The sequence below is a fragment of the Stegodyphus dumicola genome, chromosome 1 (genome assembly GCF_044657685.1).
Source record: "Stegodyphus dumicola isolate Sdum_Otavi_A_Nest chromosome 1, ASM4465768v1".
In the NCBI taxonomy this organism is placed as follows: domain Eukaryota; kingdom Metazoa; phylum Arthropoda; class Arachnida; order Araneae; family Eresidae; genus Stegodyphus; species Stegodyphus dumicola.
In genome coordinates, this window is record NC_140768.1 from 264953071 (window position 1) to 264977788 (window position 24718).

Here is a 24718-nt window from a genome sequence, read left to right on the forward strand (position 1 = left end):
ATTATGTGGTACACCTTTTCTATGAACTTTTTTACCATAAGATAGTATCGGATGACACTTCAGATGAACATCATCAAAGGCTAAAAGAGTTAATCTGTTTTAGGTTATAGTGCGATTGCTAGTGGTATTAAAAAGGGAAAATTTTTATAAAAAATTTGAAGGATACATAGTTCTTGTGAGAATACTAGTAATATTAAAAAATAAATATAAATTATAATATATATTTTCTGTCAAAAGGGCTGTGGAATCCAAAGGAGACTTAATATCTCCAGCTCAGAAATTATTTAGTAAAATTTTCAGATTGGCTGTTAAAAGTATTGACTATTCAAATATATGTCTTTCTCATTATTTATATATATGTTTTTCTCATTCGATGATATTTTTTTATATTTTCCTTTTTCTTTTTAGCTGCGTAAAGTATTGAGTGCAGTTGCTAAAGAAGAGAATTATTACTTCGATGTCATAAAAGCTTAAATCCTAGGTAATATCATAACATTTGTATGTTGCTTATTTTAGCATTCAAAGTTTTTAAATTATTTCAAAGAAAATATTCATATTCTTTAAAATGATTTTTAATTTTTAAAAGAAAGTTTCATATTTATTGCAAATGCTAATTATTAAAAAAATATTGTTTGATTAAATGCTGACTCAAATAAACATTAGATTTTCCTGCTTATAATCATTTTAATATAGAATCTGTTTCTTTTTATTTACAGATTTTCCCTGAAGCGCACTGAAAACATCATCTTTATTTCAAGAATAACACAAGATTCATTCTTAAATGATGATTCTAGTCAGTCATAAAGCCACCATCAAGGCAAATCAGTTTTTTTTATATAATTTTTTTTTTCTCTTATTACCCTCTATTTTGGTTAGTTTAAATATTTAATTGTTTCAGTCTTCCTGTTGTTCAAATCTTGCTTATTGCTTTTGAGGAGGGGAAAACTTATTTTTAGTGTGAAACAAAGAAAATGTAAATCTCGAATAAATGTTGCTGATTTTGAAGTTTTATACTGTCTTCAGAAAGAATTAATTATATTTAACTTAAATTAAATAAAGTGCTTTTTTAGCATAGTTAAATATTCAGTTCAAGTTTTAAAAACAATGTACATGAAGACTAGTTTTAATGTAACTTAAGGGAAATGGTAGTTTAAATTCTATATGCTTAAAAAATCTGTTATGTTTAAAAATGTACTTAACTTCTGGATTACCCAGGCTGTGTATTAACGAGACCCTTTAAAATTTTTCTATTTATTAAAGAAACTATGGGAAAATTACTACAGTCAACTCCTGATTGAGTTATACATTAACTGGACCTGACTGAAAAAATGTTTAAGTTTGTTGGAAAATGAGGAAAAAATTAGCATCCAAAATCATTAGCATAATATAAAACTGTCAGTGGAAAATACAAGAAGGGAAAGAAAAATATGTGTCATAGCGACAGTGATAGCAGTTGTTGCATGGCATAGTATTTGAATTTATTTTTAGCCTCTCAGTTATGTTATTTAATTTTACTAGAATACAATATCTAGAATATATAATATATCCTGTTAAAAGGAAATTGCTGTATTTAAAAAATATATCCTGTTAAAAGCAAATTGCTGTATTTAAAAAATAAAGTTAGGTCCTACTGAAATACAAGAATAATAAAAATAATAAAGTGCACCATTAAGTGAGAGTAAAACAGAGATAGGAACAGATTATGTGCTTGTCAAGAAAGAGAGAGAGGGAACTTCAAATACTGGCTTAATTTATATAACCAAATGAATTTTTTCTCTTCAAATTAAATAGCTTGAAAGTATAGAGTAAGGGTTATTTCTCTTTCCTGTGCTTTTTATATAACTTAATATCAATTAACTGTGATTTTCAATTAATTGTGGATGTTGGTTACAGGAGTTTGAATTCAATGACATTATTTAAATTCTGCTGAAAAATTGGTCTTGAATGCCTGCATTTAATATCATAATTTTTGATGACAGTTATTTTTTTCATTATTCACGGTATGCTGTTTTTGAATGCTGATCTAATTTATCTGGATTAAGCTGTCTGAAAATATAAAACTGAATAGTATGTTTCTATGAATTAGGGCATGGGAATCCTTTTTCATGTATTTTTTAACTGCTTCTGAATTAACCACAATTTTTAGTTAAGCATTAACTCAATCCCCAGAATTACTCTGGTAAATCGGGAATTGACTGCAATTCCAAAAATCATAATAAAAAATAAAATATTTCTGATAAAAGTATTACAAGAAGATCTAAATTTTTCTATTGATAAATGCTTTTAAATGCATTCAGTTCTTTTAAGTTGTCAATAAAATTGATAGGTGATTGGCCCCTTGGAAATAACAATATTCCCCCACTTCAATGAAGAAATTTAACTGTAATTAAGTTTCTGACTGAAGTATGCAATAAAAATAATATACATGTTATTATTACTATCTACTTTGCCTAATAATGTAAAAAATATTGGATTTTTATTGACCTAAGCCGTAAGTTAAGTTTTGCACTATTCAGTATGCAACTTTGCTTAAGGTTTCAGCCAGGTATGAAAAAAATAGAAACTAATTCTTTAGCCCTTCATGTAGACTGGAAACAGCAATAAGGAATTAATAAAGACTGAAAGATCATGAATTAGCACAGTCAGTCTTTGTTTTATGGTGGTAGTGCATTATGATGGTGTCATAAATTGAAAAGGTTCAGAATAAACCCATTTTATAATGTGAATAAGGGTAGTTTCTGCTAATCTCTCTCATGCTATATACTATATATATACAAAGAGAGAGAACAGCTAGTTGTTACTAGCTGTTTAAAGTAGAAAATATAACACGAAATTACGGTGAATAAATATTATTTACAGCAAAATTGAATTGTTTAATAATTAGAATATTAATGTATAAACTCATGAATATTTCCATTTTTAAGGCTTGAAACTGTATCTAACTTTAATTGTATTTATTTGTTTCGATCTTGAAACAAGTAAGGTTATGGTATCTGTTAATAATAATAATAATAATAATAATAATAATAATAATAATAAAGGTGACTGAATCTGTCCGTGCTAATTCTAGAAATCTGAAGCAAGATTTATGTATTTTACTAAGCAGATGGTTTTGTAGAGTAAGGGTGAGTTGTTTTCATTATAAAATATGTATTTACCTCTAAAAGCTGAAACAAGCTAATTTGGGGGGGGAGGAAGAAAAAATTGCGTATGACAAGTATTTAGATTTCGTAATTCATTTCATTATAATTCAGAAAATGCATGTTAAAAAAATTTAATTCTGATGAATTTTTTAAATTATTTTAATTTAGGTGTTGTTTTAAAAGATGACAACAGTCCCTGTTACTAGAAACCATTCATTGGATGAGGAGGAGCTGCGTAATCATGGAGCAAACAGGATATTAGAATTGGGTGAACACAAATTTAATGAAGGTCACCCTGACTGGATTGATTCACCAACACCTGATATAAAACCTGGTTTGTGTTTATTATTGTTACTGTATCAAAGTGTGATATTTCCATTTGGACATATTTCTTCCATTATTGAATTCAGATTTCTTTTATTATAAAAATTTTAATGTTTCATTTGACATAATTCAATTTCAGAATATTTTTTTTCTTGCCTGATGTGTGAGAATATAAAGTTAATGAAAGCTCATTATTTTATTTGAGAATCCAAATATTACTAAAATGTTGTAATAGGGTTCTATATTTCAAAAAGGCTGTTTTCATTACAAAATACAATCTGTTTTATGCAATTGAACATTATAATTTTTTTTTTTTTTTTTTTTTTAAATTGTTCTGTTTCCTTATTGAGCTGCCTGCATAAGGTTTTGTGTTTTTTTCTCATATGTAATGTGAATATAGTCCAAGTTCTGTTGAAACTTACAAAATCAAATAGGACAAATCTCCTATTCTTATGATTTATTATGATTCTTATGCTTCTTTGATTTGATATGCTCTATTCTATGATTCTTATGATTCTTATGCTTCTTTAAAATTCTTCTAGTCAAGAAATTCCGAAATTTTCATGAGAAATGAAGATATGTCCAGAAATGTGAATGTAATTTACACTTACTACATTGTCATTGTATGGAAACTATATCAGTAACATAGATGAATATACATCCTTTGTCAGAAAAGGTCCAGGATATTTTTTTTTTTTTTTACTTCTGAGTTTGCAGTACTAAAAATAAACAGATGTTGTTTTTATGTTACCTGGTATGCATTTTTACTTGATATAACCTTGGTCATGTTTCTGCTCAAACTTACTAAGTGGCATAGCTGCGCTTAGCAACACACTGTTGGGATCGTCGTCACATTTGTTAAGGTACAATGGATATTGATTGTGAGCAAAAAGTGAACATCAAGTTCTGCGTTAAGCTCGGAAAAACCCCCTAGTGAAATGTGGATTAGGATTAAGTAAGCATATGCAGGCAAGGCACTTTTAAGTAGTCATGTTTTTTAGTAGTACAAAAGGTTTTGTGAAGGCAAAGATTCAATGCAAGATGATCCCAGAACTTGTCGCCTGTCTGCAGAACATACTGATGCAAACATGGAGCGTGTAAGCCGGTTATTGCAAGAAGACCGTCATGTAACTGAGTGTTTGATATTAGAAGAACTGAATTTAAGATTTAGGGAAATGGAAACTTACTCACTGACAAATGAACAGAATGAAAGAGGAAAGACGAAAAATTTCTGCTGAACTATTGGATAGAGCCAGACGTGATCCCACATTTGTGTCAAAGATTATTATGATTTTTCTAGTTTCCATGAGTGAAAAGGTGACTGCAAGGAAAGCTTCATCAAGATTATTGCAGACATCGAACCGGCTGTGACAAATGAGCTTGGAAGCATCACAGTTGAAGATTTCCCTGCTTGCTTCCAAGAACTTCAGCAACTTTGGCAGTTATGTATAGATAGCCAAGAGGACTTCTGTGGTAGCAGCTAGGATCATTACTTGGTAAATCAAATTTTCTATTTCTATTCTAATATTTTTTTTTTACCACCTTTGTCCTGAAACTTTTCTGACAAAGGATGTACATGATGCATATATCTGTTTTTCAAGGGCTATGATTGCTTTTTGATTTTGTCATTTGCTTTTCTTTTAGTAGCACAGACAAATTTCTTATGATTTATAAGAGAATATGGTTATTAATTGCTCTCTCTGGGTAGTTATAGAATCTTTTATTCTATTCTTTTAAACAGTGCAGTAAAAGAAGAAAAATATTAAAGTATAAAACCCCATTTGTGTACATGCTCAGTTCATTGGAAGAAAAACCTTTGCTACATATCTGTGAACAGATTTTAGCATTCTGATTATTACAGTATGTCTGCATTTATGTACTCGTATGTTTGGAAATCATTTACATTTGCTGTCACTGTATGTTACTGTATTGGGATACTCTTGAGTTATATTTGAATGCACTTTCTGTACATGTTTATGAATTGTGAAAATAATGGGAGAATAATATTGATAAATTTTATACAGTACAAAGTTCGAAATCCGGACATCCATTATCCAGAATGATCTAAAATCCGGACCTCAAAGCCACAAACCTTTTTTTTGGGGGGGGGGTATGCTTTACGCATGCGCATTTTATTTTTCCTTCCATAATAAAACGTGTGGAGATTTTCGCTTAAAAATTCCATTTCTTAATTTCAATTAGGCACTAAATAAAGTACATCATTATGAAAAAATAATCATGTAAGCATAAATTTGTGAGATAAATAATTTGGCTCTACAGCTGAGTGTCTACTTGGCCGAAAAATTCACCTCAAACCGAAACATTCACCGATTTTATACCACTGACGCCAACCTGGCGAGTCATTATTTATTACATTTTGCTTTCAACACCGCATGTTTATCAATACATGACAGCTGCAGTAATAACTCATGCAATGATGTCTAAACTTTTTTTATATTAGTAATTGAATAACAAGAGTAAGGCAACCTTTTCTGCTAACATTACGCTTGGCGATGATTATAGATTTTTTAAATGCACTAAGAAATGCTGATGAGGAAAAATTGAACAAAAATTTCTTTTCATATGAGAGTAGTGCAATGAAGGAAACCACTGGCGGTACATTTCTTAAGAGCCACCACTAGCTCAATAAATAAAGGTGATTTAAATAATAAAATGTTAATCCTCTCTGTAACCCAGCGATTGTTAAGGATTTTACTTCCGTTAGGTGGCTCAACAAATTGCCATGTTCCATTGCTTGGCATGCGACGCTACTTCTTCGTCCATGGCTTATTTCCAGTAGGCGGATTGAGGGGACTTTGTTTCTTCGTCATATGTTTTAGGTTCTTCTAACTTCAAAATGCTGTTGTACACGCCGTAGTCGTTAAATCTGACAGGCCATTGAATAGCTGAACAGTCTTACAATGTACGCGCAGTCATCTGTGTTGGTTTGTCTTCATCAGTGCACACATCACCAGTCCCCTGTGTGTCTGCATCATCGTGTGTATCCTCCAAAATAAATTTCATACCGCTTAATAGACTGATATTAGATGCTATTTCTGAAGGTTGTGAAGTAGGACTGATTTGCTGTTCATTGAACTCTACATTGGCACTTTTTATCGCATCCTTCCTTGATGGTATGAAAATGCGATACCCATCGTCATCACATTAACCAGCGAAATAGCCCTTTATAGCCTTGTCATCTAATTTACCTGTGTTGACATTTGTTATATGTACAAATGCGGCTGATCCAAAAACTCGAATTCTGTTGATTACTGGCTTGCGTCCTAACCATTCCTCAAACGGAGATTTTCCCCGTGGTCTTACTTGGTCCGGTTTGATTGAGAACGTAGGCAGCTGTAGATGCTGCTGTTTGCCGTAAGAACTGTGGTAAGCCTTAATCCTTGATCATAGTGGAAACTGCATTCATTATTGTATGATTCTCACTTTCAACCAATCCGTTTTGTTCGGGAGTATATGGCATAGTGATTTGCTGCTTGATGCCTGCGTCATCAGTCAGTTTTACAATTTATTATTGTCAAACTCACGACCACTATCTGTGACCTTCACTTACATTTATACCATCTTGGTCTGAACAAGAAACTGCTTGATTTTATCCACAACCTCGTGGCCTTCTCGATAGATACAGATAGATAATTCGATAGATATTACAGATTCCGCTTTTGATAATTTCACCCTTGACACCTTCTCAAAATTACTTAGCAACTCATTCCATATCGCTGGTGCAGAATTACCTTGCATACGGATCAAATTTAACACGTTCGGTGATACATTTGTGTGAATGATCACAGCAGCATTCGGCTTTGTTGTAGTTGCGTATCATCTTTTCATTCGCACCTTCTGCCGATGCTTTTGGCTCAACAAGGGAATTATTGAAGATGCTTGCACAATCGTTGAGCACAAACAAGTAGTTTATTTAAAATTTCCAATTTGGTACACTGAACAAAATTTTTAGCTTCCATATTACGTTGTCATTAACCAGGAAATATGAAGGGAAAAAAAATGCTATCGGTACACTGTAGCGTCTACCTACACACTGTTCAGGTGGTAGTGTTGAAATCAAAACCGAAAGTCAAAAATCCATGATTCAAGTACGTCAACTTAGGCATCGTTACTTTATTTTGCGCAGTTAAACGTCGCTAAAACCCATAACCTGTTATAAAATTATGAAACAGAGTGATGGTTAAATGAATTTCGGACTTTAATAAGGAAAAAAGGCGAAAGAAACTTTACGTGTGCCTTATTGTTTACATAAAAACTTCAGAATGACAGAAATAACAGTGATGTCAGATGCATAAAACATAATAATACAATAAAACAGTGATGCCACTAAAACTTCACGACATCAATTAAATACTCGATTCTCAACCGTTATGTTATGCAAAACGATATAACGGACTATAAAATAGCACAAAGCAAATGATAGTATTTCAGAATATTGCTATAGCACAAAGGAAATGATAGTATTTCGGAAACGCGTATATATATACACTCTTTTGAAATACTATCATTTGCTTTGTTCTGCTGCCAGTAAAATTATTTGCAAAGCTTTGGAATGCAACACTACAATGACCTTGACAGACTATGCGAAGGAGGGTACTATTTCAGAGAAGAGGGGAGGGGGAGTAATTGGAGAGGGGGATGTTCCTGAAGTGGTGAAAGTAATGACTGTGTGGTTATTGTTGGGGTTTCTGTTTGAGTAAAACATATTTTTTTCCATTATGTGTCTTCTGTTTTTATTTACCGTTTGTAGTAAGTGCCAGGAATAAAGAAACATATAACGGATGTTTCAAACCCACTTATCGTTTTTGATAAACTGCTCTTCCTTCATATTTTGCAACCACTTAAGTATGCAATAGTTAAAAAGGAAGCTGGTTACGGTATAGAAACTGGAAAGTTAAATAAAGTAGACAGTGCGAAGGTATGGCATCAAGGATTTTGCCACGTAAATTTTCATTATATACAGAAATACTAGTAAAATCCAAAGCAAAAAGGGTTTACCAGAAACAAAAAAAAAAAAAAAAGTATTGAAGAAGTGTGAACCTTGTATTATTTCTAAATCTAGTAAAATAACTTCAAAAACTGTTCCTAAGAGATCCAAAAAACCATTGCAGTGGGTTTATTTAGACTTTAGTGGCCCCTTCTCAGTTCCATGTAAAGATGGGAGTAAATATTTCCTTGCTATCGTAGATTAGTAGCAGTATATTGTATGAAAAATAAAATTGAATTGTTCGTTATATTTAAGAACTGTCATATGCAAATGGAAAAATTGACAAATAGAAAATTAATTAGTATACACACTGATAATGGTGGTGAATTTTGTAGCAGGCAATTGAAAAGGTACTTAGCCGAAAACGGAATTAGTGTTGAACGTACAAGCGCATACATGCCAGAAGAGAATGGTATGTGTGAACGATTTAACGAAATGGCATTAGATGTAGTTAAAGCTATGGTTAATGATTGTAAAATGAGAAAAGGATAGTGGGCAGAAGCTCTTGGATATTTCAACAAGGTGTGTCATAAGAGTAAAACTCCTTATGAAATGTTCATCAATAAAAAAACCAGTGTTGTTTATTTTAACCCCTTAACTACCATGGGCGTATATATATATATATATATATCTTGCTCAGCCGATGCATTAACTACCCCAGGTGTATATATATATGCCCTTCCGAAGTACTATCATTTGCTTTGTGCTGCTACCAGTAAAATAATTCACAAAGCTTTGGACTGCAACACCACAATGACCTTGATGGGAAGGAGGATGTTATTTTAGAAAAGAGGGGGGAGAGAAATTGCAGAGGGGGATGTTTTTGAAGCGGTGAAAGTAATGACTGTGTGGTTATTGCTTGTGTTTCTGTGTGATAAAAACATATTTTTTTTTATTCTGTGTCTTCTGTTTTCGTTTACTGTTTGTAGTAGGTGTCAGGAATAAAGAAACATATAACGTATGTTTCAAACCCACTTATCTTTTCTGGTAAACTGCTCTTCCTTCATTTTGTTACCGAAACTAACCGTTTTGCAGACCAGTATATGAATCAACATTCTGCTAAAAAAAAATCAAGAACAATCGTGGCATCCAACCAATTCGGAAGGTATAGTTCGACCGTCTCAAGCGCAACCCTGGTTAGCATTCTGCCAAAACGCATAGACTCGCCCAAAACGGCAGTATTACTTGCTGCAACATGAAAGGTCTTGTCTTCTCCGAAAAGAGCTATGCTTGAGGGAAAGGAAGTCCCTATCCTTCCACCCTGTTTTGAGAATAAGTCGGTCCTAATGGTGCATGCATGTTTTGCGCTCGTGGTCGTGGATGAGACAGCCGAACTGTATACTGATTTTACAAAGTCTTACACCGAAACCTGATAAATACTTTACTGGTCTGAAAATAAATGGATCGAAACTGTATTTTTGGGGATCTTTTATTATATTATTATTTTTTTATTATACATCCTTTTTATTATACAAACATCATTTTTATTATACTTACATCTTTTTTGTGACATCTTTGAGAAAGTGTATATATATATATGTGCATCTTGAAATATGTCCAAAATATGAAGGCAATATATTATATTAAAATACTAATATAAAGTACCAGAGGTATTTTGGCATTAAAAGCAAGAAAATACCTGTGATCATGGCAATTTTGGGAAATTTGAACTCTCTTAATGAAACCCTGAATTTTTTTCATGTGTGATTTGGAATTATGTTTTTAATGCATAAATAGTCAAATTTATTTATTTATTGAATTGCAGGAAGGGAAACTTCTGTATATGGTATTACATTTTAAATATTATGTGAAGTATTCATGAAAAACTTCTGGTATAAAAATTATGTTTTTCTAGAAAGTGAATATTTGATTTCAGTTTCAGTTATATCATCACCTGTACTTCGTCGGCACAATTCTGTTCCAGCAGAAATGCCTAGTGCTTCTCATGTGAACTCTGTGCCTTCACCCCAGAGTATTCAAGGGCCTCTCATGTCACCGAATCAGTATGGGTCAAATGATCCTGTGCATGATCTTCCTCCAGAATTACTACAGGCTGGTTGGCGGAAGTTCTGGAGTCGACGAGAAAACAGGCCATATTTTTTCAACAAAGTGACAAATGAATCTCTGTGGGAAATGCCCAGACTTGGACATGTGAGTATTGCCGTCATGTTTAAGTCATTATTTAAAGATAGATTCTTATGGAAAATATTGCATTGAAATCCTGGAATGTTTAATTTTAGCACATCTAAAATTGTAGAGCTGAATAGCATTTAATGTGAGGGAAAAAGAAAATGTTTTACCTTGAAATTTATTTATTACGAAATGTACTGTATAAGAAAAATTAACCAGTTTAATATATATTATAATGATGCAAAAACTACAAATATAAGTTTGCTTTAAATACATGAAATTAATTATAAACAAAATTGGAATATGATTTTTGAGATTTACAGATGCAGCTAGTGTCAAATCAGCCGGATATTGAATATCATTACATTTAAGCCAATTATTCAGTTATCCAGCTGCCAAGTGTGGAGTTCATTTTAATCAAATTCTATATAAAATAATACTGAAATTAACTAATAACATTTTAACAAAACATGATCTATGTCTTTATATGTTACTGAATTTAGTGATTTACTGAGTATTTAATAGTTGAAAATTGTTTATTTGAGCCTTTCAAAGAAAATGAAGATATAAAACTATCAAAATCAATCCAGTGATTAAATCGATATTGAAAACCAATCATCAAATCAATTAGTTCTCCTTAAAATTTAAAAGAAAGTTAGAAACTGTTATTAATATTTAAATAGAAAAAAAGGTTCATTCAAGTAATTAAAATATCCAGTTATTGTCAAATATTTGGCATCTAGTTTAAGTATGCCAGATAATGTTTGCTTACCAGATGTTTGTTTCATCACTTTAAAGACTGTGACCAATTTAGATAGCAGCATTATATGCGTTTATGAGAGAAGGCAATCAATTTAAACTAAATACAGTTTACAGATATTAATAATTTTTGACAATTTTAAGAAAGTTCTTAAGTAATGATTCTGTTAACTGTCACAAATTTTTTTATTCCTGTTAATTCTGTGTACACTGCTCAAAAAAAAAAAAAAAAAAATGGGACAGTGCTATATCTCCCGTTCTACTGGGCCGATTGACAAAATTCAAACTGCGTTTTTCATGTCTCGAAAGCGCGACTTAGTATATATATTAGATTTATATATAGCACTATTCTAACATAGGTATTTTCACACAAAATCGGACTTTTTCTGAAATAACATACCAATTTTTTTCCATGTTTCGATTCTACGACTCAAATTATGCCAGAATACCAAGTTTTGTAAAAATCGTACGGCTAGTTTTTAAAATATTAGCTCTCAAAATTTTAGCTTCTCAATGTTAATTGAATTTGGCAAATATTTATTAATATCTCTTTTTTTATTAAACTTTTTTGATTTTTTCTCTCACATTTCGAAATTTAGGTTCATTCCAAATAAAATTTACCCATTTTTTTGTGTTTTATTTTTAAAATTTCTATTTTTAAATAATTTTTATAAATTTTTCAAAAAAAATTTTGAATTATAACCTATAAAATTTTTACCATCATCATAAAGTAGGTGTATTTTTAAGCATATCTGCAAAAAATTAGACTTTTTTATTCAAAATTTTCTAAGATATACACGAATTTACATATTTTCGCGTTTTGAAATTTGGCATCTTTTTTTTGAGCGATAATAGCGCCAAATGTGGTCTATGGATTTTTGTTACACTGAATTGCCACAGCTATTTTTAACCTTAAATTTCAAGTAAAATTTTACGGAGAATTAATTATATGATTTTTTCCTCTCAATAAGGCGTAATAAATATTTATTAATACTATATGAAAATCTATTTTTTAAATTATAGATGATATTATTCAAATTTTTAACAATTTTTTAAAATTTCTCTCTTTTTTCCTTTTTTTAAAAAAAATAAGAGTAAATTTTTACCTTCGGCGTTTCATCGTCTGCTACTTTACTTCGTTTAAATCCAATTGTCTAAAACTGAGAATTTTCGTTTAATGTTTATTTGAATTTTATGATATTAACTGAATAATTTATTTCTAAACAAACTGTTGCTTTTGAAGTGGCTGAAAGAGCGGCAGATACTACCATCCATATTTTTAAAGCACAGTATATTTTTATAGAAACATAAGATTTAGAATAATCATTATATAAGTCAAATTATGATATAAACATACAACCCTCTAGAGACTGAATTAGTGGAAGTTCAATGGTTATGTAGAAATGATCTGCAGCTACTTAATGGCTGGATAAGTCAGCAGCTTCTGTGAACAAGTAAGAATAATTATATAAACGAAACACAACATTCTGGATTCAATTAACAACGAGGATACGATGTTTATTAAATGAATTTAAGAAGTTTTAACACATAAAAAACCAACTCATTTTTTATCCTAAAATGTATTTTTGTTCGCAGCGTATTTTCATTATATCCTTAAAATTCAAATTTGGAATGTAATTGTCAAGAACTGAATCCTAATCATCAGTAATATAATAAGTAATCATTACGGTTATTAATAATCCTTCTTATAAAGTAATTGCAAATATTTCAAAAAACTTTCTGTCTGAATGCAAATATTTTTCTATGCAAAATTTTTAATTTTATATTAATCAAGATTGCACACGATATTATTTATTTGCACTTCAATTTTTACCGTCAGCTCTAGTAGAAGTTACAAATCAATTATATTTAATTAAGGATTGGATTGGATTATTTAATTATGGCAAAGCACACGAGGGCTATAAGCCTAAATGGAGGATGCCTTCGTGGAAGACTTTCTAAGGTAAACTGGCTCGTAGACACGTTACACATGGGGAAAACCACGAAAACACCCAAGCAGCCAGCCCGTTCGCGGGATTCAAACTTCAGACTGAACTACCAGTGCTCAGCGTCTTTACCGCTCGGCCGCTGGTGGGCTATTTAATTAAGGAATGACCATCTAAATTTAGAAACAGCGTACCGTAACAGCAATTCAAGTATTGCCGCCGTATCTTTCATGTTACTCCCGATTGGCAAGCTACATGATTTTTAATGTAGTGGTGTGTATTTAATTATGGCAAAGCAAACTAGGGCTATCTGCCTAAGGGGAGGGATGCCTTTCATGGAGGACTTTCTAAGGGAAACTGGCTCGTATACACGTTACACATGGGGAAAACCATGAAAACACCCATGCAGCCAACCCGTTCGTGGGATTCGGACCTCGGACAGAACTACCAGTGTTCAGCGACTTTACCGCTCGGCCGCTGTTTCATCAGGAGGGAAAAAAAAAAAAACGTCTTTAGGTGACATCCACATACATCACTAGATAAACTCCTGAATATTCAAATAATTCGAATGAGAAAATCATAGGATTCTCAATTTATGATACGATATGATGTTCTATAACGTAATTTAAATTTATACAACCATATAGTCTAAAACCAGTCGCTCTTCACTTTAATCAGCAATGATATCGTTTTTGTCTTTTCTGTTAACCACAAGCTCAATTGATGGTATTTGCTGGTGTACACGTCCAAGTGTTTTTTCTTTAAACACCTAAGTTCTTTGAAATATCCTGAAAGTATATTCAAAAGCGTCCAACTTTTTGAAACATCTTGGTATGTCTGACAGTCAAATTTCCCTGCAAATTTTTGCTTGCTTTTCTCCCTAATTTTCTTCTTTCCTTCTACAGTTATTTTCAGTGCACACACAAGAAAATTAAGATTTTTCGACTTCCATAAGTTTTGCATTCTTGTCAATTTTTAAAAATATCAATTACATGAATTGCGTTTCAGCTGAAGACAGCTTTTCATTTTCTAGTCATTTTAACTATAAATAAAGTTTAAAGCGAAGTCCAAAGGATAAATATTTTAATTAAAAGATTTTTGCTAAATGACAAAGAAATAAAACAGTCCAGCAGGGTTTATTCTGTACCACCGAGTAACCCGATTCTTATATCGGCTGAAACAATCTAAATCATATTAAAGATCATGTTTTTTTATACAATCTATAACGCGAGAGAAAAATTAGCTTCTTAAAACATTCTTTCTAAGAGAATTAATATAAAAGATTATATTTATATATATATTTTTAAAGCTGGGACTTGAACCAAACTGTCAAATTTTTAAAGTTTAATTTACATGGTGGTTATAATTAAAGTTCAAATTTGAAATGGTCATAAAAGGAAAATTACCGTAACAAATATTATCAAACTTGGGAATCGTGTAAAGGAGGTTACGGGAATTTATTTTCCGCGGAAAATAAAAAAAAGAGTTCAAAAACTCACCATCAGGGGAAAATGGCGCTGTATACAAGATTGATAAATGAAATAAGAGACGAAAACATCTGTTTAAAATATGTTTAATATTTTCCGAAACGTGTTACAAAGCATGTTCAATGTAGCGTCCAGCATTTTCCGAAAGCATGTTAAATCCCGTTACTGCATTCTCAACAGCAGCTCTTAGCATATCAGGAGGAATGTTACGGACATGTCAGTGTATCACATTTTTCATTTCTGCCAAATTGTTTAGATTATCACCATAAACAGTGCTTTTGAGAAAACCCCATAGCTAAAAGTCACAGAGGTTGAGGACTGGTGGGAAGAGGGGAAGTGTTGGCCTGTAAGACGTTCATTCGTGAAATGTTGCCTAAGTAACTGTGCGACACACGTCAGGTGGGACCCAGCCCTGCATAAAAATCGTAGTATCTAAAATGCCATGTTACTGCAGTTCATGTATCATGAAACATTTTAACATTGACTCTAAGTGAGCTGCAATCACAGTGGTCCAGCTGTCGACTGCTCTTCAGAGAAAAATTGTTCAGTTATAAAAGTAGCTGTCATTCAACACTAAACGGTGTGGAATGACTGCTATGCAATCGAATGCAGTAGGAGAATGCAATGGAACTAGATAGATAACATGAGGGATTTCTTTGGAGCAAATCGATTAAAAGCGTTTTGAATCAGTATCTTTATGTTTTAGGGCCGAATTCAGGCTTCAAAAATTACAAATTAGCGATCTGTAAGAAAATGATTTCCAGATTGTACGGACTTGTGCGAGTGATTTGCGATCTGACATTTTCTAATCGCTAATTCGTGGTTTTCACAGACGAATTTCTCACTTACACGGATGGCGCACTCAACGTTTATCAAATTTAACGCCTTTAAATGGTAATTTGCTTACTTCAAAGTTTCTTAAGGGTATACAACATATTAAACCCCGTGTAACAAAAGGTTAAGTTAGATTCCGACCCATATTTCGTTTAACAATATTGCATACAGCGCCATTTCCCCCCTGGTCCTGGTGGTGAGGTTTCGAACTTCCTTTTTTTCCCGGAAAATAAATTCCTATGACCTCCTTTACACGATTACCAAGCTTGATAACATTTGATCCAGTAGTTTTCGTTTTATGACCGTTTCAATGTGGAACTTTAATTATAACCACTCCGTATATTATTAAAGTTTCATTTGAAGCTCTGCGTTATATGTATACCATACGTAAATTTTTCGCTTTTATGGAAAAATAAAGAATCGAAGCAAATATACTTAGGATAATGGACCAAAACTGAAAAAATTTCCCCTTCTTTCGAAAATAAAATTTTGAAACTTCGACCTTGAATTTATTGGATTATCGAAATATTTAATTTGACTTATCTTCTAAGTCCTAGTTGTGACAAGAATTCCGTCAAAAATTCCGAATTACTTAAGCTGAAGTAAAAGATTTAGTATATATTCACTGTATGTTAGTAAAGTAATCAGAGTGTAATAAAAATAGATTATAAAATTTACGCTGATGCAACTTTTTGTCTGACTGCACAACATGTAATGGAAGAGAAGGCTTGTAGAGATCTGTTTTTGACATGCCTCTAAAAGTAGATGTCATACTCCTTTTGTCTCTTCAATGTCAAAAAACTTTCCTTTGAGAGGCAACTTTAGTTTGGGGGAAAGAAAAAAAATCACAAGAAGACAAATTTGAAAAACATGCAGGAAGATTGAGTACACATACTTATTTTTGGAACACAAGCGGTTCTCCGACTGGTTATTGAATAATGAAAAGATGCATTATCATGCAATACAAAACATTTGGAATACGTTGTCTGACTGAAAACGTAAGATTAAAAGTCATCTGCTGAATTCACAGCCATTTACAAGTCAACTATTGGGGCATTATTTCCTTTTTTCTAACATTCACAGAAGTCTTCTGTTGCTCAACATTGTTGGTCCGAAAATCACACTTTCATTTTTTCTGCTGCCAAAATTATTCAAAAACCTTCTTCCATTGGAGAACTGGATTTTCTAGAGACATTTCACATTCATAAAAATCTTTCTGTTCTAGTTAACGATCCTAATTCCAATCCAAATTTGCCTTCGGCCTTTAAAGAAATTATGTTTTAGTTCTGGTTTCACCAACAGATGGCGCCACTTGCTTACTCTTGTCCAGGCTTTCTTATCTTATCTAATCATTATTTCCTATCTTGTTCATTTGCGGTTTTGCAGCTGAAGATGGTGGTTCGGTAAAACCATCGAAACTAGTCCTGCGAAATTTTTGTAAATATAACGCTGAATTTTGTTGTTTGACTTCTGAATTAATATTTATTCGGCGTGTTATTGTGTCTTAATTATTTTATGATATCCTATTTTAAGGAAGTTAACTGATTAATAATAAAAATAGTTATTCTATGAATCCCAAACCACTGCAAGATTCCAGGCCAATTTTGCTGCAGATAAACTTTTGAGCCTTACTATTATCTCAACCAAATCCTCCTTTTCTTAAACTGTGAATAACTGTGAATAGAACTAAACTAATTGTGAATAGCCAACAACTTTAAATTCAGAGTAGTAGCATACTTCTATTATCAAAATATTGCTGCTAGAGCGAGTTGAGAATGTCTTATGAGAGCAAAGAATAGACTTCTACTTGATTTACCTGAAAAGGTTGGTCTGCATTGCTTCTGCCTCATAATGGGTCATGATTATCTTCAACAACATCTGAATAAAATAGAATTGATGATTTCTACAGCATGCATACATTACAAAAGTGGTTTTATAATTTGACAGCACCTTGAGCTATTCCAAGTTTAAATGGTTTAACATTGGAGATTTTTTCCTGTGGTATTCCTTGTTTTTATGTGAATGGCAAGATACTGCATAGCCAAAAAACCCTCACTTGTACATATTTTTCAATTGCTTTTTTTTTTTTATTATTATTTATTTATTTATTTATTTATTTACATATGCTTATTTTCTACTGTATACAAGTACTTAAAGTTGTAGACATATATATTAGCAATTTACATTTGATTCATGGAAAGTTAACATATGTGCTTTGTTATTAAAGAGTTCATTTTGAAATATTTCATGGTTTTTACAATAATTTTCACTTAAAATTTCAAATGCATATGTGGGCTGAAAATTCATTTGCTTTTATTGCTGTCTAGTTGATTTGTGATCATGCATATAGGATTTTTAATAGTCCTCTTTAAATGTTTAAATGTCAGGCTTAAAAATGTCTCGTTTCTTATTGGAGTAACAAAGTTTTTAAATTAAATTAATAATGAAAGTTAATTTTTCAGTTTGATGTTTAATTTTTCAGTTTCGGTGCATATTTATAAGTGTTTCAAAGTTCAGTGTGTGCAATATGTGTTTTCTAGCTGTTTTAATGTTTAAAGGATGTTTCATATTGAAAGCACTATGATTAAATTTAAAAAAAGCATTTTCAACTTTGTGCAAATTGAGGGAAAAAAAAAAAAAAAAAAAAAGACTAGTGGTAAATGCCTGAAATTACACCTGAAAAAGAGGAAAAATCTGATTAACAATTTTGAAAAATTGACTAAATTAGAAGTGTCTGATAATAATTTTTAAATATTAACTAAATTAGAAATAATAATGTTTTATCAGTTTTTGGAGGAATTTTCTTTGCAGTATTATTAATAAGACTAGTGACTCTTGAATTAAAAAAATGCACATTGAGTTTTTAGAATTAATGAGATCAGAAGAAAAATGTATGATGTGTACTTACATATTAACGCCACCGCAGCTGCAAATTACTGGTTTTTAAGTGCCGCCAATCTACACCTAAAATTTTTGCGACAAATTATGAATTAAAACACTTTATTTAAAATCAAAACACTTTCAAAAATTAAAGTAGCCAATCGGATTTCGGTGGAAAATGGGCCGATACAGAGTTTAACATAGTTCAGAACAGTCTCTATTTTCTTTGACCTCATGCTGTCGCCGTATGAACTCTGCTAAATAAGATTCTAAATGATGTCTCGCTGTCTCCCTAGGCCTCTTGTTCCTCCATTTAGCACTGCCCCACATTCTCTCAACTATTTGTGTATGAACTGTATCAGGATAAAAAAAAAAAAAATTTATTCATGATTAACTTTAGCATGTAGGAATCATTCTTTTTCTATTCTATTTGTTTGGTAACCTTTCTAACTGTCAGAGTAAATTGTGCTACCATCTGCAATGTTTTCAATAATTTTATTAAGAAGGGTAGAGCCAGTTCTATTAGAAACAGTGACAAGAAATGAATCTTTTGTTTCTCTACATATACCACTAAACACCCACTGTTTGGGTGACCACAATTATTTTTAATAAATAGTAAACAAACTTTCATCAATTTCCACAATGCAATCTGGTCCACCTACCTTCTTGTTTGGTTTATTCTCCATATCCAAGACACATAATTTACGCATGTAATTGTTCCAATCTATAACAGTTTTATCCGATAAATCAAGTTGCTTTTAACAAAATTTAATCAACGTCAACTCCTTGCACCAGCAGTATATGAATCTCAAAACTGAACAAAATGTAATTCTGCTTCCTTCAAAAAAGTTGTCTTTTCTAAGTCCCACTTGCTGATCACACTGTCTTAAATTACATTTCTAAAACGTACGTTTACCAAAATAAAGTTTCATGTCATGGGAATTGGTACATTTTCATTTTTTCGGTAAAATATTTTGCTCATAAAAAAATAAAATTGCATCTTCTTCTGTGTTTGTCAAATCCCAAAGACGCGTTTTCGTAGCACTAAAAAATGGCGTCAAAAATCAGCAAACAATAAGGCAAAAAGGAATCCAAAAGATAATTGTGTGCGAACGACAGGATTGCTCTTTATTGGCGCATCAGCGCAACTTCTGCTGCTGTGGGATTAATTCGTAAGTACCTATGATGCTTTCATGTGAAATTTTTGTGGCAGTTTGTTTTCTGTAAACTACGAATATACAGTAGAAGTTATCTTTTCCCTGAGATGTAGCGTTATATTGAATTTATTTATTTATTTATTTTTTTTTTATTTTTTTCATTTGGTGCTGTTTTGTCTAATTCTGATTTGCTATTGCCAGGTTATGTGATAGAAATTAAGTTTTCCTTGTTATTGCCAAAGCAATATTAAACCTGTTTTGTTTTTTAGCCTGTTCTTTCTCCCCCCCCCCCCCCCGTTAGTTTTTAGAGAAGAGACTGTATATAAATATTGAAGGCAGAAGTATTAATATTTTAATCTGTTATTTGTTATTTGATTTTTTTAAAAAAAAGAAGAGATTGTATATGACCATTAAAGGCGGAAATATTAATATTTAAATCTGTCATTTAAATATTTGATTCTTTTTAAAACTTTATTTTTTTTAATAAATGAGCACTGTTTTCAGGGGATAGGGCAGTTATCCTTAAGTATATTTTCTGAACATGTTTTTAATTAATTTATAAAAAGTGTGTGATCTATATGAATAAATATATGTGAGTGCTTAAAAATTTATATTTGTACATAAAAATTACTTATTTAAAATCATTTTTGCAAAATATAATATCTTGAAATATTTCGATAAAACTTTTATCTCAGTTTTTGTAATATTGACAAATTGATTTCAGAAATGGAGTATAAAATATATGATGTTCGAAAATCAGATTTCTGTGCTCATGTTTTGTAGTATTTAATATATACATAAAATATATATCTTTTTATATAAACATTGCATACATGCTCGTCTATATGAACAAATATATATATTTGTATGAATGTTTTAGAGGCACTTCTGATTAGCTCATTAATGGAAATGTAGATGTAAAAATTTTCAGTAGTATTTTAGCACTAGTATATCATCAATAAATTCACAAACTAGGTGAAATAGATATAGTAGTTAATTTGTAATACAGTAGAAAACTATGGAAAGACAGAGTCTATTTATAAGTGATTCAAAGTAACAATTTACCTGACACAAAATTTTCAAAAATTCAGTATCATCAATAAATTGCACTTGTGGGTATGAATAAGATATTTTAAAGAGATTTAAGTAAATATTTATGTGTAATGTGGCTGTTCTTGTAATTGGCAGCATTTGGCTTCGAAACTGGAGAGCTTATCTCCTCACTATTAAGACTGATAAATTTTTTTCAAATTCTTTTAGTTCCCCCTCTTTTTTTTCTGAGTATGTTGCTATTTCTAGTCACATCCATTAATTATCAATTGCATGCATATTAGCTGATTTCAGAAGTTTACACATTAAGACAATTTTCAAGTTAACATTTACAGAGTTGCCAACTCTCCCGATTTAGGCGGGAGACTCCCGATTTTCGATCGCTCTCCCGCCAACCCGATTTACAATATATTTCTCCCGACTTTTTCTTATTCTTAATATTTCTCACGATTTTTATGGAACTTGGCTTCATACTTCGTTATATGAACAAAAAAAAAAAAAAAAAAAAAAAAAAAAGTGATTTTGGACATCTGAAAGCAACTGATTTTTCTCTAGATTATATCTAAAATAAAACCTTGCGAATCAGATGAGAATTTCTGCTTTGTGAGTGACAGCATACGTATCCAGAAACGTCGTTCTTTAATGGGCATCGAGCTCCACTGCGTGTAATCTGGCATATATTAGCCAATGAGCACAAAGCAAGCTCAAGGCCGTTGGCCGTTATTTGGATGTTCTTTCGCTATTTCGTTCGTCTTGTCCTGAGTTGTGTGAGTACACGTGCCTTTGGGAAATAGTTTCAGAAATTATCGTCTTTTGTTATGTCTGCGAGAAAGGTGAAATAATCGTGCACGTTTCAAAAATCGTACACAGTTGACTTTCCTTCCATTATTTCTTCAAGGAATGTAATAAATTTGCGATGTGTACCATCTGCCGTTGCGATTTTTTGATTTCGCATGGTGGAAGGGCAGATGTTCTCAAACATGTGCGTACACAAAAACACAAGGACAACATGAGTTGTTTTGAAAAAAACGAAAAATTAAATTTTTCTTCGGAAACAAAAGACCAAAAAGTGATTAATGCAGAATGTCTGTTCTCTGCCTTTTTACTGGAGCACAACCTGCCACTGAATGCATCGGATCACGCTGCAGCTTTATTTAGAAAAAAATTTCCCGATAGTGAAATCGCTAAGAAATACTCAAGTGCAAGGACCAAAACAGGTGCAATTGTTAAAGAAATGGGTTTGAAAAATAAATCTTCAGTTATTGATTGCATTAAAACAGCTCCGTTCTGCCTCTCTACGAATGGAAGCAATAATACCAATTCAAAACTGTATCCAATTGTTCTTTTTTTAATCCAGAGTCTTCAGAAATTGAGTGCAGTTTACTTTCTCTCCCCACTTTAGAAGGACATTCGACAGGCTTTAATATAGCACAGCTAATTATTAAAACTTTAAAAGAAAATGCAGTCGCTCTGGATAATTGCTTAGCACTTGGTGCCGATAATACACCAGTAATGGTAGGCTTGAAGACTGGTGTTGCAGGCATCTTAAGAAAGGCAAATTCAGATTTGTAGATTGTGAGGTGCACCTGTCACCTCTTAAATTTAGCAGCTGAAAAAGGGGCAGCTTCTTTACCATTAAATGTGGATGAATACATTGTTGATATTTATTATTATCTTGAAAGGAGTTCTAAAAGAAAGGAAAAATTGAAACAGTTCCAACAGCTGCATAATACTGAAATAAGAAAAATTTTGAAACGTGTGTACATGCTGGCTGTCTTTAAAGAAATGTTTATCTAGAATCCTCGATCAATGGAACCCACTTCTTGCATTTTTTAAAGAAGAAGTAAATGCTTCGAGAGTTAAGATAAAAGGCTCTATTGAAAGTTATAAAGCACCTAAAGTAAATGGAGATGTAGTTACTACTTCTATTGTTAAAAATAGGTTCGAGAAAAATAAAGTAATTTCTGCATCATTCAGCAATTCAATTGGCAGTTCTCAAAATAATACTGCAAAATATAAGCATAAAGCTGATACAAATTTCTCTCAAAATAAAAAAAATTGCTCAGCACACGAAACATTTTCCGATTATTGTAAGTTTATCTTGTGAAGAACGAATATTTATGTTTTTTTCTTCGGACCTTAACAAAGCTTTTTGCTTTTTTTTACAATTCATTTTGCCATCATTCAATGTTCTTAACGCAATTCTACAAAGCAGAATTCCATTAATTCATGTTTTGCAATCAATGATTTATGATCTGTTTAAAGACATTTTATCAAAGTTTGTAAAACCAGTCTGTGTTTTGTCTTGTAATTCTATATATGATGTGATTTATGGCGAAACAGAAAATCAGAAGAAAGATGAAGATTTGGTAATAGGAGCTGCAACTACAAAAGTAGTGGAAGAACTTTCAGAAGAAGACAAAAATAAGTTTTATCTTCATGTTAGAAGTTACTTCTGTCGAGTATGTGATTACATACTACATAAATTTCCAGTCAACGATGAAGTGATTTTGCATGCTAAAGTTGCTGATGTTTCTGCTCTAGCAAATGCATCTTTTTCTGATATAAGGTACTTTTTGAACAGATTTCCTGTGTTACTTCATTTAGTCATGAAAGATGACGATATTGATGTTGCTACTGATATACTGCAGTCGCAATTTTGCAGTTTACAATTAGAAAACTTGGATGAAGTTATAAATCAGCTAGGATTGACACCAAGTGGAGTTTAATTGTAAAATTGAAAGGTGCTGATGGAATTTTAAAATATAGTGAACTCTCTAGAATTATGTTGGCCATCTTGACAGTTCCCCATAGTAATGCGGAGTGTGAGAGGATTTTTAGTGTTGTTGCGAAAACCAGTACTAAATTTAGATCTAATATTAGTGATGACACATTAGAAAAACTTTTATTAGCGAAAGCAGGCCTACGTGGCAATTGCTATGAACAAAATTATGAAGTTCCTTTCTTAACGAAAGCAAAATCTGCCACTGTCCATAACATTTGTATGAAAACTGATTAAAGTGTAATTTTTTTTTAACGATGCAAGTAATAAAAATGTTTTTTATGTAAGGTATTTTTGTTTTGCTTGCATTTAAGACTTAGTAACTATTTAAAGTTAATTCATTATTAAAAACTATATTTTTATCATTTAAAAAGTATTTTTAACATTGTGAAAGATCTCCTGATTTTTGAGTGTCATAGGTTGGCAAGTATGCATTTATAAATATATTTCAGTGATATTTTTTAAAGAAATTTAAGCAAAAAGTTTTTGGAAAATATTTTGCAAAATATTAGTTCAAAATAACCTGCTGATGGCGTTAATATTTCCACCATTGAAACAGCATGCATGTGCTGTTTAAGCTATGCAGTTGAAAATTGTAATATAATGCATTATTGTCATTGTAGTATTTTTCATACTTTTAAGAAGATTAGTGTTGATTGTTTTTCATATTAACTGAAAGACTGTCTATTATTAATAGTAATTAAATACATAATAATGTAATAAATGTCATTTTGTACAATTTTATGTAAAATTTCTGTAGTATGATCCTTCTACTGATCCTCTGGGCATACAAATGTCTCCTCCTGCTGGAGAACCTCACACACCTGTAACACCAGTCATGCATCCTCCTCCATTTGTTCGTGTCGGTGAAAAAAGACGTGCATCTGATGATGGTATTTTACCAAGTACAAAGAAGTTCTTTTTAAGGTAAGTAGAAGTTTTTTTTTTAGGAATGTTAAATTAGCATCATTAACCCCTTATAAAATTATTCGCAAAGTTAACGCATCGGCTGAGCAAGGCGTATATATATGCCCGCGGCAGTTAAGGGGTTAATTAACTGTGAATTAATTTCATAACTTGCTGATGATATATTATAGAAGCTAAATTTATGATATTAATGTTTCATCCACATTTCTTCAAGGACATCAGACTGTTCAGCTCAATGACTGAGCATATGATTGAGCATAACTTGACTTCTGTGTTCCGTCTTCTGTGCGT

At 31.7% G+C, this 24718-nt stretch overlaps 1 protein-coding gene across 1 annotated transcript in view; it reads left to right on the forward strand.

Moving 5' to 3' along the window:
• Pcif1 (Phosphorylated CTD-interacting factor 1) overlaps positions 1-24718 on the forward strand; it is a 105657-nt gene that overhangs the window by 16016 nt on the left and 64923 nt on the right. The window contains exons 2-6 of the mRNA XM_035376525.2: positions 409-481; positions 717-817; positions 3312-3477; positions 10352-10626; positions 24261-24427. Coding sequence (XP_035232416.1) covers positions 3327-3477; positions 10352-10626; positions 24261-24427 — 593 coding nt within the window. The 5' untranslated portion in view covers positions 409-481; positions 717-817; positions 3312-3326. The remainder of the gene's footprint in view (positions 1-408; positions 482-716; positions 818-3311; positions 3478-10351; positions 10627-24260; positions 24428-24718) is intronic.